The following is a 16,694-nucleotide window of genomic DNA, read 5'->3' as shown; positions in this document are numbered from 1 at the left end:
CCAGGGACAAAAGACTCAGGTTAAATCTATTCTATTTACACACTTACCAAATCCTGGAGAAAGGAAAATGGAGCCTGGTTGGGTAGCTTAGACTTGTAATGCTTGAATGGGTGCCGAAATCGGACTTCTAAATCGGACATCACAAGCCTACCCTCTGGAGACTCAAAGAAGGCAGTTGGAGGAAGACTGTCCTTATGAATGTGACCTAACAAAAAGATGCTATGAAGTAACTTTTAACAAACAAGAATAATTAATAACATTGAAAAATTAATAACATAAGAACAATTCATAATTGTTTGTTCTAGAAATAATTCATGTTCTAGAAATAATTCATTTGTAACATGATGAAATGTATGCACAATGTGTGGGAATGTATTTTAGGTGTATGATTAGTGTATTTAATTAGGCGATGTGTACCTTATTCATGTAACATTGTATTTTGTCATCTCCCTTCTCCTGGTGATTCCTCCAAAGCCTCACAACCTGTCCAATGAATGCTGTTCCTGATTACTTTAAGCTTCTGTCATTTATTTTCATCCAATTCCTATAAGTAGCTGTTGGTCTCCTTAAAAGTAGTATTGTAAAGTTGAATAAAGATCATGTACAGTAAATAATATACAGTGCCCTCCACTATTATTGGCACCCCTGTTTAAGATGTGGTCGAGGACTTCCAAAAATTCTCTTTTTTTTTAAACAACATAGAACCCAAATGCAAAAAAAGAAAAAATCCAACCTTTTATTTAAGTACATGACTTTGGTGGTAAAAAAAAAATCACACATTTAGAAAAAAAAAAACTTGAAATCATGTGTCCCACAATTATTGGCACCCCTAACAATTCCACTGAAAATTTTAATTGATTTTTTTACAAATATATTTTTCTGTAGTTGCTAAAGTTGGTCAGGGTATCTAGGAACTTTTAATTAGTAATTCATGACTTCCTGTTTCCCTGGGGTATAAATATGACGTGACACAGAGGCCTAATTCTCTTACCCATTTGTCAACATGGCAAAGACAAGAGAACACACCATTCAAGTAAGGCAGATTTGTGTCGACCTTCATAAGTCAGGCAATGGCTACAAGAAAATAGCCACTCGCCTTAACTTGCCCGTATCTACAGTCAGAGGAATCATTAAGAAGTTTAAAACAACTGGAACAGTGACAAACAAGGCTGGAAGAGGTCCCAAGTTTATCTTGCCACAACGCACAGTGAGGAGGATGGTAAGAGAAGTAAAAAAAAAGTCCTAAGCTCACTGTCACAGAATTGCATCAAAGAGTGGCATCTTGGGGTCACAAAGTCTCCAAAACAACCATCAGACGCTCTCTACATGCCAACAAGCTGTTTAGGAGGCATGCAAGGAAAAAGCCTTTTCTCACTAACACTCACAAACGTAAACGCTAAGCGGCACTGGGACTTCAACTGGGATCGTGTGCTTTGGTCAGATGAGACTAAGATTGAGGTTTTTGGCAACAAACACTCTAAGTGGGTCTGGCGTAAAACAAAAGATGAGTATGCCGAAAGCACCTCATGCCCACCGTGAAGTATGGTGGAGGATCTGTGATGCTGTGGGCCTGTTTCTCTTCCAAAGGCCCTGGGAACCTTGTTAGGGTGCATGGCATTATGAACGCTTTGAACTACCAGGACATTTTAAATAAAAACCTGATGGCCTCTGCCAGAAAGCTGAAGATGGGTCGTCATTGGGTCTTTCAGCAGGATAATGATCCAAAACATGTGGCAAAATCTACACAAAAATGGTTTAGCAGTCACAAACTCAAGGTCCTCCCATGGCCATCTCAGTCCCCAGACCTCAACCCAATCGAAAACCTGTGGCGAGCTAAAGAGGAGAGTGCATAAGAGAGGACCCAGGACACTGGATGATCTAGAAAGATTGTGCAAAGAAGATGGTCAAAGATCCCTGTCTCTGTGTTCTCCAATCTTGTGAAATGTTATAGGAGGAGATTAAGTGCTGTCTTGTTGGCAAAAGGGGGTTGTACAAAGTATTAACATCAGGGGTGCCAATAATTGTGGGACACATGATTTCAAGTTTTTTTTCTAAATGTGTGATTTTTTTTTTTTACACCAAAGTAATGTACTTAAATAAAAGGTTGGATTTTCTCTTTTTTTGCATTTGGGTTCTATGTTGTTTAAAAAAGGAGAATTTTTGGAAGTCCTCGATCACATCTTAAACAGGGGTGCCAATAATTGTGGAGGGCACTGTAGATTTTTTAAATGCTGTTCAAACTCAAGTCAAGCAGCCCTACCCATTTCCCTGCATACTGGGAAAATGGAAGTTAAGTTAACAATTAAAGCAATTTAAGTTAATTATTCAACTTTATTACAATAATTTGAAAAGCAGCTTAACATAAATGAAACACTGTAAATTCTACAGCACAATCACCTTTGGCCATTTGCCAAATAATTGTCTTATACAGTTTGTACAGCAAAGTGTGCTTTTTACTCTGGAAATAAATCTGTGTGTTAACTACTACAGTTCTGAATAGCTTAAAAGGATAGTTTAGTGAAATTAAATTTTTTAGATAGTTGATTCCTTACCTTGAAAGCAATCTGTGGATATGAAGTGTGACTGCAATCCACAATTTGGTTTCATTTAACTAGACAGTTGGCACTACTTTCAAGTCAACCTCATGTTTAACATGTTCTACATTTCATACCAAAATCATTGCAAAATAATTTAAAACCAAGTCATTGAGTTTACAATCAATTTAAGAGAAGATTTGGATATGACATTTAAAACATGCTACATGGGGTAAATGGACTTATCGGGTTTTGGTCCCAAAATACTTATAAGCGTTTGTTGGAACTGGCTAGTTAATCATAATCAGTGTGGATTGCAGTCACCCTTTGTCCATCGACTGCTTTCAAGATAAGGAAACAAATATCTACAGTGGGGAAAAAAAAGTATTTAGTCAGCCACCAATTGTGCAAGTTCTCCCACTTAAAAAGATGAGAGAGGCCTGTAATTTTCATCATAGGTACACGTCAACTATGACAGACAAAATGAGGAAAGAAAATCCAGAAAATCATATTGTAGGATTTTTATGAATTTATATGCAAATTATGGTGGAAAATAAGTATTTGGTCAATAACAAAAGTTTCTCAATACTTTGTTATATACCCTTTGTTGGCAATGACAAAGGTCAAACGTTTTCTGTAAGTCTTCACAAGGTTTTCACACACTGTTGCTGGTATTTTGGCCCATTCCTCCATGCAGATCTCCTCTAGAGCAGTGATGTTTTGGGGCTGTCGCTGGGCAACACGGACTTTCAACTCCCTCCAAAGATTTTCTATGGGGTTGAGATCTGGAGACTGGCTAGGCCACTCCAGGACCTTGAAATGCTTCTTACGAAGCCACTCCTTCGTTGCCCGGGCGGTGTGTTTGGGATCATTGTCATGCTGAAAAACCCAGCCACGTTTCATCTTCAATGCCCTTGCTGATGGAAGGAGGTTTTCACTCAAAATCACATGATACATGGCCCCATTCATTCTTTTCTTTACACGGATCAGTCGTCCTGGTCCCTTTGCAGAAAAACAGCCCCAAAGATTGATGTTTCCACCCCCATGCTTCACAGTAGGTATGGTGTTCTTTGGATGCAACTCATCATTCTTTGTCCTCCAAACACGACAAGTTCTATTTTGGTTTCATCTGACCATATGACATATGACATTCTCCCAATCCTCTTCTGGATCATCCAAATGCACTCTAGCAAACTTCAGACGGGCCTGGACATGTACTGGCTTAAGCAGGGGACACGTCTGCACTGCAGGATTTGAGTCCCTGGCGGCGTAGTGTGTTACTGATGGTAGGCTTTGTTACTTTGGTCCCAGCTCTCTGCAGGTCATTCACTAGGTCCCCCTGTGTGGTTCTGGGATTTTTGCTCACCGTTCTTGTGATCATTTTGACCCCACGGGGTGAGATCTTGCGTGGAGCCCCAGATCGAGGGGAGATTATCAGTGGTCTTGTATGTCTTCCATTTCCTAATAATTGCTCCCACAGTTGATTTCTTCAAACCAAGCTGCTTACCTATTGCAGATTCAGTCTTCCCAGCCTGGTGCAGGTCTACAATTTTGTTTCTGGTGTCCTTTGACAGCTCTTTGGTCTTGGCCATAGTGGAGTTTGGAGTGTGACTGTTTGAGGTTGTGGACAGGTGTCTTTTATACTGATAACAAGTTCAAACAGGTGCCATTAATACAGGTAACGAGTGGAGGACAGAGGAGCCTCTTAAAGAAGAAGTTACAGGTCTGTGAGAGCCAGAAATCTTGCTTGTTTGTAGGTGACCAAATACTTATTTTCCACCATAATTTGCAAATAAATTCATTAAAATCCTACAATGTGATTTTCTGGATTTTTATTTCTCAATTTGTCTGTCATAGTTGACGTGTACCTATGATGAAAATTACAGGCCTCTCTCATCTTTTTAAGTGGGAGAACTTGCACAATTGGTGGCTGACTAAATACTTTTTTTCCCCACTGTAAATATTTAAATTGAACACAATTGCAGTAATTATTCTCTTAAAGATTCAGACACTAACCGTTTTCTAGGTGTGAGCTGCCCCTGTAAATAGAAAATAAATATATCTTTAACAAACTAATTTAATAATAATATGGTATTAATAATCATGTTAAGATGATTAATATTGTCATTTTATTATTTATTTCTACTTACATTGTTGCTCATGATTGCGGTGGGTGCTGAAGCCAAGCAAATGAAAGACAAGAGTTTAGATGTTTAAGGGCGAGGCATGTAGCCTGGTGGACAGCAGGAAATGCATACTTGTAGTGTATGAGCTTTTAAAAGGCTTCTAAAGTTTGTAATTTACACTTTGAAATGTCAGACTTGATTTGCCCTAACGAAAAATTTATCAACCCCTAGAAATTAATTTATTATAATTATAATCCACATCAGGGGCGCAACTTTGGTTTTAGAAGTGGGGGGGCCATATTTTAGCTCGGAGGCGTCCGCAGGGTCCTTAAGCTCACCGTTGCCTCGTTTTGTATCACATTCCAATGATAAAACGGGGGAGGGGGGGGGGACAAAAATGCAATTTCAGAATGTGGGGTGGGGGGGTGGGACATGTCGTTAAGGTCTAGGATAAACTAAAGTATATTGTTCCACCAATTCTTCCAGAAGAAATCCAACAGATACACATAAACACATTTTTAATACAAATGATCAATTTATTTACAAAAAAATACAGATAAAATAAAATGTCATATGCATTCACTATACAAGAGTACTACCTATGATGAAAATAATGTCTGTCTGGAAAGTAATCATTTGCTCACATGGGTATTCATTATTTTAATTGTTGTTTTTACAGCGTCTATTTTAGACTTTATAACATTATTTTATCGATAGGTGGGGGAAAAGGTGCTTGTGCATTGATAAGCAAAAACGGCATTAACGATAAGTAATAAAAGAAAAAAAGCACTTCTAATAGCCTATTTATCAGTATTGCCTGCTGAATTTGCTAAATAACTTTTCTTTCATGTTGCTTTAGCAAAAATGAAAATGTGGCACAGATTCCCTGTGGATTGATGGTTCAGCATTGTCTCAATGAATAGTTTGGCATTCGACTAGCCATGTGCGACATGCACGAGTAGTTACAAGCCTGCTTGAGTTAGCGGCAGCTGCATTATCAATCCACCTTCGTAGTAGGGATGAAGCCAAAGCTGGAATGTGAAGCTATCTTAAGCTGGCTAGCTTTTTAAAAGCCTGTGTATAATTCTCTGGAAGATCCGGTTTCGACTTGGCTCTTCATTACTTTGTTGTGCTGAATGGTTGACTGAAAATGATCAACAACATAGTGATTATGGAAAATCAGTTTACCTTAAAGTTTACCATAAGCATTTACGGACATTTTGACAGCCTTACATACACAAACAACAGTATTAGGGTCTGTTCACACAGGGGCGAGCATAGATAATTGATTTTAGTCTTAAACTGATTTCAATATACACACTTTTGTCATGTTTTGTTATGTGTCTCATGCCCTCAGTCTGAATCAAACAGTAATTATTACCTCAGATTGCTTGATTGCTTTGAGATCCTCCAGCATCTCAATCGCCAATCTTCTTCGGAAGTGAATATGCTCATCATCGATTTTCTTTATTTCATCACATTGCATCTCTTTCTTCATCTCTTCCTCAAACTGAAAAAAGAAAACCGTCGAATAACTAGCCTACATTGTACATCCGGCAGCTTATTCAGTGCAAGGACACATCATGTCTCAATTTAGGAATTATTCAAGAGCAATGACATGCAGATCAATGACATGCAGATCAATGACATGCAGACCTACTGCAGCTGAGGATAACAACACATGATTACCTCGTTCATTAACTTCAAACAAAATAAGTTAATAAGTTTGCTAAGTACATGTAATATTGCAGGGTCTTACCAATTCCTCAAAGCATTCTCCAAATCTGAATTTCTCCAGTCCTGGAAACTCAGCTCCAGTTTCAAAGAGATCCTCCAAGCTTCTGGCAACCAGGTGTAGAACTTCAAACTCATAGGCGTAGACTTTGCCATCTTCACATAACAGGAGAACCAGCTGCCATCCCGCCGCTGAACAGCGGAAGTCATCCAGGGCACCAATGACCACCATCTCCATTCTCTCTGGAAGGTAGCAGTCTTTCCAAACTTCTAACTGTTCACCATCTCCAGCGTGGACAGTTTCCTCCAGACCCCCGATTCTCAACTCATAACTTTTCGGCTTTGCAAGAGGAATCTTGCTGTCGCGATGTTTGGACACAATCTCTTCGATTTGGCCGAGGAATTCTACAGCATCTGTGGCAACAATTGACAATAATTAGAAAGCATATTTTACATTCTAATTGTCAAGAGTGCAGAACATTCTACGTACAACCTGCAAACATAGAAATAACAGGTTTAAATTGTAATGTATTATTAGCTCTTTCCTTTAACACACAACGATGTATGAGCAAGCTGGTGCTCACATAACAGACCTTCAACCGTTGTTCCTGGATGCTTTCATGTTGTGCTTTTGGCCTGAGCTGTCACATTTTCTATCTTTGAAGGTATAGCCACAGCGTTGGGTATAGGCTCAGCTAGTTGTCTCGCACTGTGACGTATTCTTGTGATCCAAGATCCAACTGTTCACCCCAAGAGGTAGGCTAGCTTCTTTGCTCTAGAAGTTTGTGCAAATGGCTTTAATTGCTGATGGCAGTGTTGTATTGAATCCTGGTGCAACTTCATGTTTCAGTGGTGCTTTGACTCAAATCACGCAGCTAAATCCCATTAGCTGCTAAGGTTGCTGCGGAGAGGATGAGGTCAAATGTGGATGAAGAGGAGACAAGTTTGTTGCTGTCACAGTAAATGTTTCCAGCTGTGATGACATCTTCCTGTGATCCAAGTCAACTGGTGCACCCAAAAGTGGTAGGCTTCTTGCTCCAGAAGATTGTGAAATTGGTTTAAAGTGCTTTTGTAGGTAGCATTGTGTGGGTCGGTGCTACAGTCTTAAAATGTTAATCTTCCAAATATCCCCTTGATTTCGTACTCTGGACCTGACAGCAGTGGTAACTTGTGATGCAGCAAGGGCTTCACTAAGGTCAATAGACCTTATTCTTGCCACGGCCATGATTGTTAGAAATCCAGGTTAACAGGGTAGGAAGCTGAAGTGTTTCATCAAGTCTATGGATAAAAGTAATGAAGCGTTCGTCAAGTTCAATCTGATAATTAATACGTTGATTGAAATTCAGAGTGCCTAATTTATTATTTGACTGCCAGCCCTAACCGAGACAGAGCACTAAACATTATGAAAGACTAACCAGGCAGAGCACTAAACATGATGACAGACTAACCAGGCTGAGCACTAAACATGATGACAGACTAACCAGGCTGAGCACTAAACATGACTGACTAACCAGGCAGAACACTAAACATGATGACAGACTAACAAGGCAGAGCGCTAAACACGCTAAACATGATGACAGACTAACAAGGCAGAGCGCTAAACACGCTAAACATGATGACAGACTAACAAGGCAGAGCACTAAACATGATGACAGACTAACAAGGCAGAGCACTAAACATGATGACAGACTAACAAGGCAGAACACTAAACATGATGACAGACTAACAAGGCAGAGCGCTAAACACGCTAAACATGATGACAGACTAACAAGGCAGAGCGCTAAACATGATGACAGACTAACAAGGCAGAGCGCTAAACACGCTAAACATGATGACAGACTAACAAGGCAGAGCGCTAAACATGATGACAGACTAACAAGGCAGAGCACTAAACATGATGACAGACTAACCAGGGGAGTAAACTAGACAAGGGATAAAAGCTTAGACAACAACCATCCTGTGAAGATGTGTCTTAGTGAGGACCTCAATTGGTGTAAGGGTTGTGAGGTTCTGACATGGAGAGGGAGGGAGTTCCAGAGTTGGGGGGCTGCACTGCTAAAAGCACGGCCTCTCATGGAGCGGAGCCTGGTGTGAGGGATGGTGAGGAGACCAGTGTCGGAGAAGCGCAGTGAATCGGTGGGAGTGTAGGGGTGCAGGAGGTCAGAGAGGTATGTGGGTCCCAGTCCATTTGTAGGTGAGTAAGAGTAGTTTGAAGATGATCCTGTATTGAACTGGGAGCCAGTGACGTTTGATGAGGATTGGGGTGATGTCCCAAGGCATGGTGTGAGTGAGGACTCTGGCAGCTGAGATTGAATGTATGGAAGTCAGTCCAGTGTTTTGGTGGGGAGTCTGTAGAGAATGGCGTTGCAATAGTCCAGGCGTGAATGAGGGTTTTAGCAATGGGGTCAGTGATAGGGGGTCCGATTTGTGACATGTTTTTGAGGTGAAAGATAGCCGACTTTGCGTTAAACATAATGTACGTTGGTTAGCATAGGGAAAATATAGCTTTGTCTGGTGGCACAAAATATACAGCTATGTTTGAATGTCCAATGGGGCAGGCAATTACTCGAACACTCAATTCTCAATTAAACTTTAATTTTGGAAATGTATCATCTGAGTCCGGAATGATTCTTGAATAGAGGTGGTGAAAAGGGAACAGGGTATCATAGACACTCATTGACCCACACAGCCAAACAACCTCCTCACAGCTGAGACATCAGTCTAAATATCATCATCCATCACCTTCATCCATGTTTTCTTCTGTCACACTGCTCACATGCATTCACCTGCAGATCCAAACACACCTTGATGGAATGTTTCTTCTGTCACACCAATTGAACACTTGATAGCCTACCTATATAATGAGATATCTTCATCCAACATTTCTTCTTTGGCACTGATGAATCTGGTGTCCAGAGCTATCTGTACTCTCTGACGTCCAGGACACACCAACTTTCAGAGAGATTCATCACGCATCATGGCCAACATCCTAGTTTGAAAATGCGCTATACTACTCAAACTTTCGCACAGGCACATGCAGTGATTTAATGCTTGAGTCACAGGTATATCTCAACATAGGAATTCTGCCACTATGCATTAAGACGACAGAGGAAGAAAAAGCTCTGATGAAAACTCTGAAAAGATAGCAGCAAAGATGTGTTATAAACAATTGTCAATAGGTTATGGCATAAATCAGACAAACGTTATAGACTTGATGTGTTCCCATTTAGAGCCGTGGCTAGTTAGTAATGCTTCTTTCAATTGATCCCAAATGTACAGTAGGACATCTGAGATACGAACATATCAGAAATTGAGGTTGTTTGGAACACTGAATTCTGAAAGGCCCATAACTTTGAAATTCACTTAAAGGAATAGTTTGAGATTTTGGCAATTGTTCTACTTACCCAGAGTCAGATGAACTCATGGATACCATTTTTATGTCTCTGCATGCAGTTTAAAGGAAGTTGAAGGTAGTTTCTGGAGGGAATGCTAACTAGCATTAGCGCAACGAATGGAAATCTATGGGATCAGCTAGCATTTTGATTTCTTTGTGGATTTTAAAGAATAGGCCTTATACAATATAGAATGACAACCAATCATAAATCATGAAGACACTGTTTTCATATAGTGAAGGAGGGGCCCTAGTGGCCACTCTTCACCAGTAAGCAAGCCACTTTATCTTCAAATGACATTCAATTTCTCTATCATGAAATTTGAATGTTAATTTAAATTGTTTATTGAAAAACAATAAACATGTAGAATATGGAGTCTAAACCAGGGATTAAATCCGATTGCGAGTAATAGGCAATGCGGCTTTTAAAGGCAATGTTCACGAGTTCACGGAGATCGCATTCATGGTAAATGCTGCATACGTCTGCTTTTCATTGACTACAGCTCAGTGTTCAACACCATAGTGCCCTCAAAGCTCATCACTAAGCTAAGGACCCTGGGACTAAACACCTCCCTCTGCAACTGGATCCTGGACTTCCTGACGGGCCGCCCCCAGGTGGGAAGGGTAGGTAACAACACATCCGCCACGCTGATCCTTAACATGGGGGCCCCCCCTCAGGGGTGCGTGCTCAGTCCCCTCCTGTACTCCCTGTTCACCCATGACTGCATGGCCAGGCACGACTCCAACACCATCATTAAGTTTGCCGATGACACAACAGTGGTAGGCCTGATCACCGACAACGACGAGACAGCCTATAGGGAAGAGGTCAGAGACCTGACCGTGTGGTGCCAGGACAACAACCTCTCCCTCAACGTGATCAAGACAAGGAGATGATTGTGGACTACAGGAAAAAGAAGAGGACCGAGCACGCCCCATTCTCATCGACGGGCTGTAGTGGAACAGGTTGAGAGCTTCAAGTTCCTTGGTTTCCACATCACCAACAAACTAACATGGTCCAAGCACACCAAGACAGTCGTGAAGAAGGCACGACAAAACCTATTCCCCCTAAGGAGACTGAAAAGATTTGGCATGGGTCCTCAGATCCTCAAAAGGTTATACAGCTGCACCATCGAGAGCATCCTGACTGGTTGCATCACTGCCTGGTATGGCAACTGCTCGGCCTCCGACCGCAAGGCACTACAGAGGGTAGTGCGTACGGCCCAGTACATCACTGGGGCCAAGCTTCCTGCCATCCAGGACCTCTATACCAGGCCCTAAAAATTGTCAAAGACTCCAGCCACCCTAGTCATAGACTGTTCTCTCTGCTACCGCACGGCAAGCGGTACCGGAGCACCAAGTCTAGGTCCAAGAGGCTTCTAAACAGCTTCTACCCCCAAGCCATAAGACTCCTGAACATCTAATCAAATGGCTACCCAGACTATTTGCATTGCCCCCCACCCCTCTTTTATGCTGCTGCTACTCTGTTTATTATCTATGCATGGTCACTTTAATAACTCTACCTACAGTGAGGGAAAAAGTATTTGATCCCCTGCTGATTTTGTACGTTTGCCCACTGACAAAGAAATGATCAGTCTATAATTTTAATGGTAGGTTTATTTGAACAGTGAGAGACAGAATAACAACAAAAAAATCCAGAAAAACGCATGTCAAAAATGTTATAAATTGATTTGCATTTTAATGAGGGAAATAAGTATTTGACCCCCTCTCAATCAGAAAGATTTCTGGCTCCCAGGTGTCTTTTATACAGGTAACGAGCTGAGATTAGGAGCACACTCTTAAAGGGAGTGCTCCTAATCTCAGCTTGTTACCTGTATAAAAGACACCTGTCCACAGAAGCAATCAATCAATCAGATTCCAAACTCTCCACCATGGCCAAGACCAAAGAGCTCTCCAAGGATGTCAGGGACAAGATTGTAGACCTACACAAGGCTGGGATGGGCTACAAGACCATCGCCAAGCAGCTTGGTGAGAAGGTGACAACAGTTGGTGTGATTATTCGCAAATGGAAGAAACACAAAATAACTGTCAATCTCCCCCGGCCTGGGGCTCCATGCAAGATCTCACCTCGTGGAGTTGCAATGATCATGAGAACGGTGAGGAATCAGCCCAGAACTACACGGGAGGATCTTGTCAATGATCTCAAGGCAGCTGGGACCATAGTCACCAAGAAAACAATTGGTAACACACTACGCCGTGAAGGACTGAAATCCTGCAGCGCCCGCAAGGTCCCCCTGCTCAAGAAAGCACATATACAGGCCCGTCTGAAGTTTGCCAATGAACATCTGAATGATTCAGAGGAGAACTGGGTGAAAGTGTTGTGGTCAGATGAGACCAAAATCAAGCTCTTTGGCATCAACTCAACTCGCCGTGTTTGGAGGAGGAGGAATGCTGCCTATGACCCCAAGAACACCATCCCCACCATCAAACATGGAGGTGGAAACATTATGCTTTGGGGGTGTTTTTCTGCTAAGGGGACAGGACAACTTCACCGCATCAAAGGGATGATGGACGGGGCCATGTACCGTCAAATCTTGGGTGAGAACCTCCTTCCCTCAGCCAGGGCATTGAAAATGGGTCGTGGATGGGTATTCCAGCATGACAATGACCCAAAACACACGGCCAAGGCAACAAAAGAGTGGCTCAAGAAGAAGCATATTAAGGTCCTGGAGTGGCCTAGCCAGTCTCCAGACCTTAATCCCATAGAAAATCTGTGGAGGGAGCTGAAGGTTTGAGTTGCCAAACGTCAGCCTCGAAACCTTAATGACTTGGAGAAGATCTGCAAAGAGGAGTGGGACAAAATCTCTCCTGAGATGTGTGCAAACCTGGTGGCCAACTACAAGAAACGTCTGACCTCTGTGATTGCCAACAAGGGTTTTTCCACCAAGTACTAAGTCATGTTTTGCAGAGGGGTCAAATACTTATTTCCCTCATTAAAATGCAAATCAATTTATAACATTTTTGACATGCGTTTTTCTAGATTTTGTTGTTGTTATTCTGTCTCTCACTGTTCAAATAAACCTACCATTAAAATTATAGACTGATCATGTCTTTGTCCGTGGGCAAACGTACAAAATCAGCAGGGGATCAAATACTTTTTTCCCTAACTGTACATGTACATATTACCCCAATTACCTCGACTAACCGGTGCCCCTGCACATTTTATTTTTGGTATTCTTTCTTAAAACGGCATTGTTGGTTAAGGGCTTGTAAGTAAGCATTTCACTGTAAGGTCTACACCTGTTGTATTCGGCGCATGTGACAAATAAAATTTGATTTGATTTGATTTGAACCAGACATTTCCTTTTAAAGCCACATGGGGGAGTGGCTGAACACAAAGGCCATTGGATGACAATACACTACATAAAGAAAAGGTCAGCTGGTACCTTCTTTTTCCCTCTCACAGAGAAGAAACTTTGCCTTTATCTGCTGTAATAACCTGTATAAAATGATAAAAACAGTATAAGTATTGTTTTATAAAAAATGTACAATTATGTATTAATTTTGCCAAAACATTTGTAAACATTAAAATAAGAAATACACATTTGCAAAGTAGGTAAGAAACCCAGACATGGCTTGAGTAAATTCTTAAACTATTGGAATTCAGCAAGTCAATAAAAGTAATAAACAGTGTGGTCCACAGGAGGTTGGGGAGGACGGGCCTGTGGTAATGGCTGGAGTGCAATTAGTGGAATGGTATCAAATACATCAAGCACATGGATTCCATGTGTTTAATGCCATTACATTTGCTTCGTTCCAGCCATTATTGTGAGCCGTCCTCTCCTCAGCAGCCTCCACTGGTGTGGGCCAATGTCATTACTGTTTAAATAAGCTGGGGCCTCATTTATATATATTTAAATATCTTTACCCCATTGATGTGGTGATTCACACGATGACTGTGGGGTGAAAAAACAAAAATGCAGGTGAATAATTAGGGCAACAAAACCACTTCAAACTGGGGGAAACCACATCAAAATTAATAAATACTACCCATAAATATATCACAAATATTTTTTGATAGAGCTACATCCCATCAATGCATTGACCTTTTTTTGCACTAATTATCTTGCACTGACTCTATGCACACACACTGGACTCTACCCACACACATACTTACACTGACACCCCAACATACACACATGCATGCACCATTCTTTTACTTTTAGATTTGTGTGTATTATTGTGTAATGTTGATATTAATGCACTGTTGGAGCTAGGAACACAAGCATTTCACTACACCCACAATAACATCTGCTAAATATGTGTATGAGACCAATAAAATTTTATTTTATTTGACACACACTTTCAAACCCACCCCATTCGCTGCTGCTACTGTCTATTATCTATTATGTTGCCTAGTTACTTTACCCCTACCTATATGTACATAACATTCACATCACCTCGGTACTGGTACTTCCTATATATAGCCATATTATTTAACTCTTTATTGTTAGTCGTTCACTGTGTATTTATTCCTTGTGTCAATATTTCTATTTTTGTCTTTAACTCTGAATTGTTGGGAAGAGCCGTAAGTAAGCATTTCACTGTTAGTCTACACCTGTTGTTTTTGAAGCATGTGACACATTTATTTAAATGATAATTTCACGTGTCACTCCAATAAATAGTTCATTTGAGTGAAACACACCAAATAAAGTTGAAATAGGCCTACATGAAATAAACCATATTAAATGTATCATCTAAACAGAATAAACCATGACTTAACTCTTATCAAAGTTACAATTAGATTAATCAGCAAGCGCATCTGAAATGGAACCGCATTCCCTTCCACGTAGGTTAGGCTGCTTAGCTCATGGCTCTCTCAAGCCAAACTAGCCAAACTATTAAACACTTTCTTCTCACCAGAGACACTTTTCTTCACCAGACTCTTTAAAACATTTTAGAGGTATTTATTTATTGGGAGGTTATACATATGGAGTGTGCGAGTCTCTTTGTTTTTATAGCTTACTACTGCCCTGCTAGTCAGCCCTGCTAGTCAGCACCTCTACACTAAATAATTGTCTCTGGGTGTGCGCCAGCTCATGCTTTTTATTAAAAAGGTATTTGGCAGCATAGCTTACCAGATTCAAATGTAGTGTGAAAGAAATGTAGAAGCAACTTAAAATATAAAAGTTTGAACTGCCAACGCCTGTCTTCTTTGGGGCTGTTCTGTAAAAAGTTGCGTGACTTCTCGTCTTTTTTCTCTTCTTCCTGAACAAGGTTGTTGTTTTCTCAGAAGGAGCTGCATACCAATATGGCGACCGGAGTATGGGCGAGTGGTTGGGTCAAAATTAAAGTAATGCGTGTGGAAAGGAGTGGGTGTGTCGAAAGGAAAGTAGTGGGCGTGTGGAAAGGTGTAGGTGTGTCGAAAGGAAAGTAGTGGGCGTGTGGAAAGGTGTGGGTGTGTCGAAAGCGCTCTGCTTCGGTTTCTTACCACGCAACTACCGTACATTTGAGCTACCGTAGAGCGAGAGTTTGGACTTGTTTTTAAGCCAGAGGATGAGTCTGCGTCTGAGTCGTATTTCACTGTTAGTTTTCCACAAATAAGTGTACATTTTCAGTTATAAAACTGACAATTGTTTATTTTTGAATTAAAGTATTTATGATGGGTGTACTGTTGCTTCATGCGTTGTATGCATGTGCTTACTCTGTGACACTCACCCTGCTATTGGCTAATAGGTAGCTACTTCCCACGCCTTTGCAGGACAGTAGTGTAGTGCTTGTCAAGCTGGAGTGCATGACACTGTCCCAGTGTTGCCATTCATGCCCTCCCCATTGAGTAGTAAACTTTGTTGGCCTTTGGTTCCCAAACTGTTGGGTGTGAGGGGACAGCAGGGGGGCCAAAGGGGTTTCCACCAACAAGAGGGGTGTGAACAGTTTGTGTCATGAACAGTGCTTGTACCCATAGAAATAGACGTGGCGCATGTGCGCAAGCGCTGGGGGGGCACGAGATGTTCCCCAATGCTGGGAGGGGGGCCCCAAGTGAAAAGGTTTGGGAACCCTTGATGTAGGCTATGTATCAAGGTGACATTTACAGTAGATGGTTATCAATATTAGTTATTTATTGTGTAGTCTGCTATCTTATTTGAAATAAAATCGTGTGAGAGAAAGAAATTGCCACGTTAGCTACCACCGGCGACACGACCGTTATACCCAGTAGGAAGCACTTCAAGTCGGCAGGCAGGCCGATACAACACCTGTGCACTGGTCGCTGGCTTATCGACACGTCGGGCAGCTATTTCTTGTGTAGGCTGCTATCCTACTTGAAATAAAATTGTGTGAGAGAAAAATATGGCCACGTTAGCTACCGCCGGCGACACGACCGGAAGCACTTCAAGTCGGCAGGCAGGTCGCCTGGCTTATCATTGAGACCAGAGTCTATTCCCAAGGGAGCCATGTGAACATGAACACACAATTCAATACAACATAAAGCAAAATAACAACATCAACACAATACAATAAATACAACAAGAATAATCAAAACAAACACAACTGTCACATATTATCGCCTTTAAAATGTATCTAAACTGTCCAATGGAGACCAGCGAGTCCAACTTCAAGGTGGCCTGAAGGCTATTCCACCCGAAAGGTGTCTGGTTCTAATCCCCGAGCCAACTAGGTGAAAAATCTGTCGATGTGCCCTTGAGCAAGGCACTTAACCCTAATTGCTCCTGTAAGTCGCTCTGGATAAGAGCGTCTGCTAAATGACAAAAAAAAAAAAAAACAACCTGGGGACATAAAAACTAAAAGCATTTTCCCCCAGCTCAGTGCTGCTATCCTCACAAGGGGAGGTTGTAACTGTAAGTCGCTCTGGATAAGAGCGTCTGCTAAATGGCTAAAATGTCAATGTAAATGTAAAACAGGGGTGCCAATAATTATGACTCCTATCTTTTG

General features: G+C 41.3%; 1 protein-coding gene across 3 annotated transcripts; it reads right to left on the bottom strand.

Moving 5' to 3' along the window:
• Nucleotides 1–5,161: 5,161 nt before the first annotated feature.
• On the bottom strand, nucleotides 5,162–15,061 carry LOC121551238. Of its 3 annotated transcripts, XM_045210916.1 has the most exons (6): nucleotides 14,882–15,061; nucleotides 13,672–13,699; nucleotides 13,190–13,242; nucleotides 6,420–6,808; nucleotides 6,042–6,170; nucleotides 5,162–5,804 (listed from the first exon to the last, which is right to left on the bottom strand). In XM_045210916.1, the coding sequence occupies exons 2-6, from the start codon at nucleotides 13,674–13,676 to the stop codon at nucleotides 5,727–5,729; spliced, it is 654 nt and encodes a 217-aa protein (XP_045066851.1). In that variant the 5' UTR covers nucleotides 13,677–13,699; nucleotides 14,882–15,061; the 3' UTR covers nucleotides 5,162–5,726. The 3 variants fall into 3 exon arrangements, with proteins under 3 accessions (XP_045066851.1, XP_045066852.1, XP_045066853.1); XM_045210917.1 differs by lacking the exons at nucleotides 13,672–13,699; nucleotides 14,882–15,061 and adding an exon at nucleotides 9,249–9,528; XM_045210918.1 differs by lacking the exons at nucleotides 13,190–13,242; nucleotides 13,672–13,699; nucleotides 14,882–15,061 and adding an exon at nucleotides 9,249–10,346.
• Between the last annotated feature and the right edge of the window lie 1,633 nt (nucleotides 15,062–16,694).

This window comes from Coregonus clupeaformis, chromosome 35, assembly GCF_020615455.1.
Source record: "Coregonus clupeaformis isolate EN_2021a chromosome 35, ASM2061545v1, whole genome shotgun sequence".
NCBI classification, from domain to species: domain Eukaryota; kingdom Metazoa; phylum Chordata; class Actinopteri; order Salmoniformes; family Salmonidae; genus Coregonus; species Coregonus clupeaformis.
The sequence above is the reverse complement of the archived record's forward strand: the minus strand, read 5'-3'. Positions and strand labels throughout refer to the sequence as shown.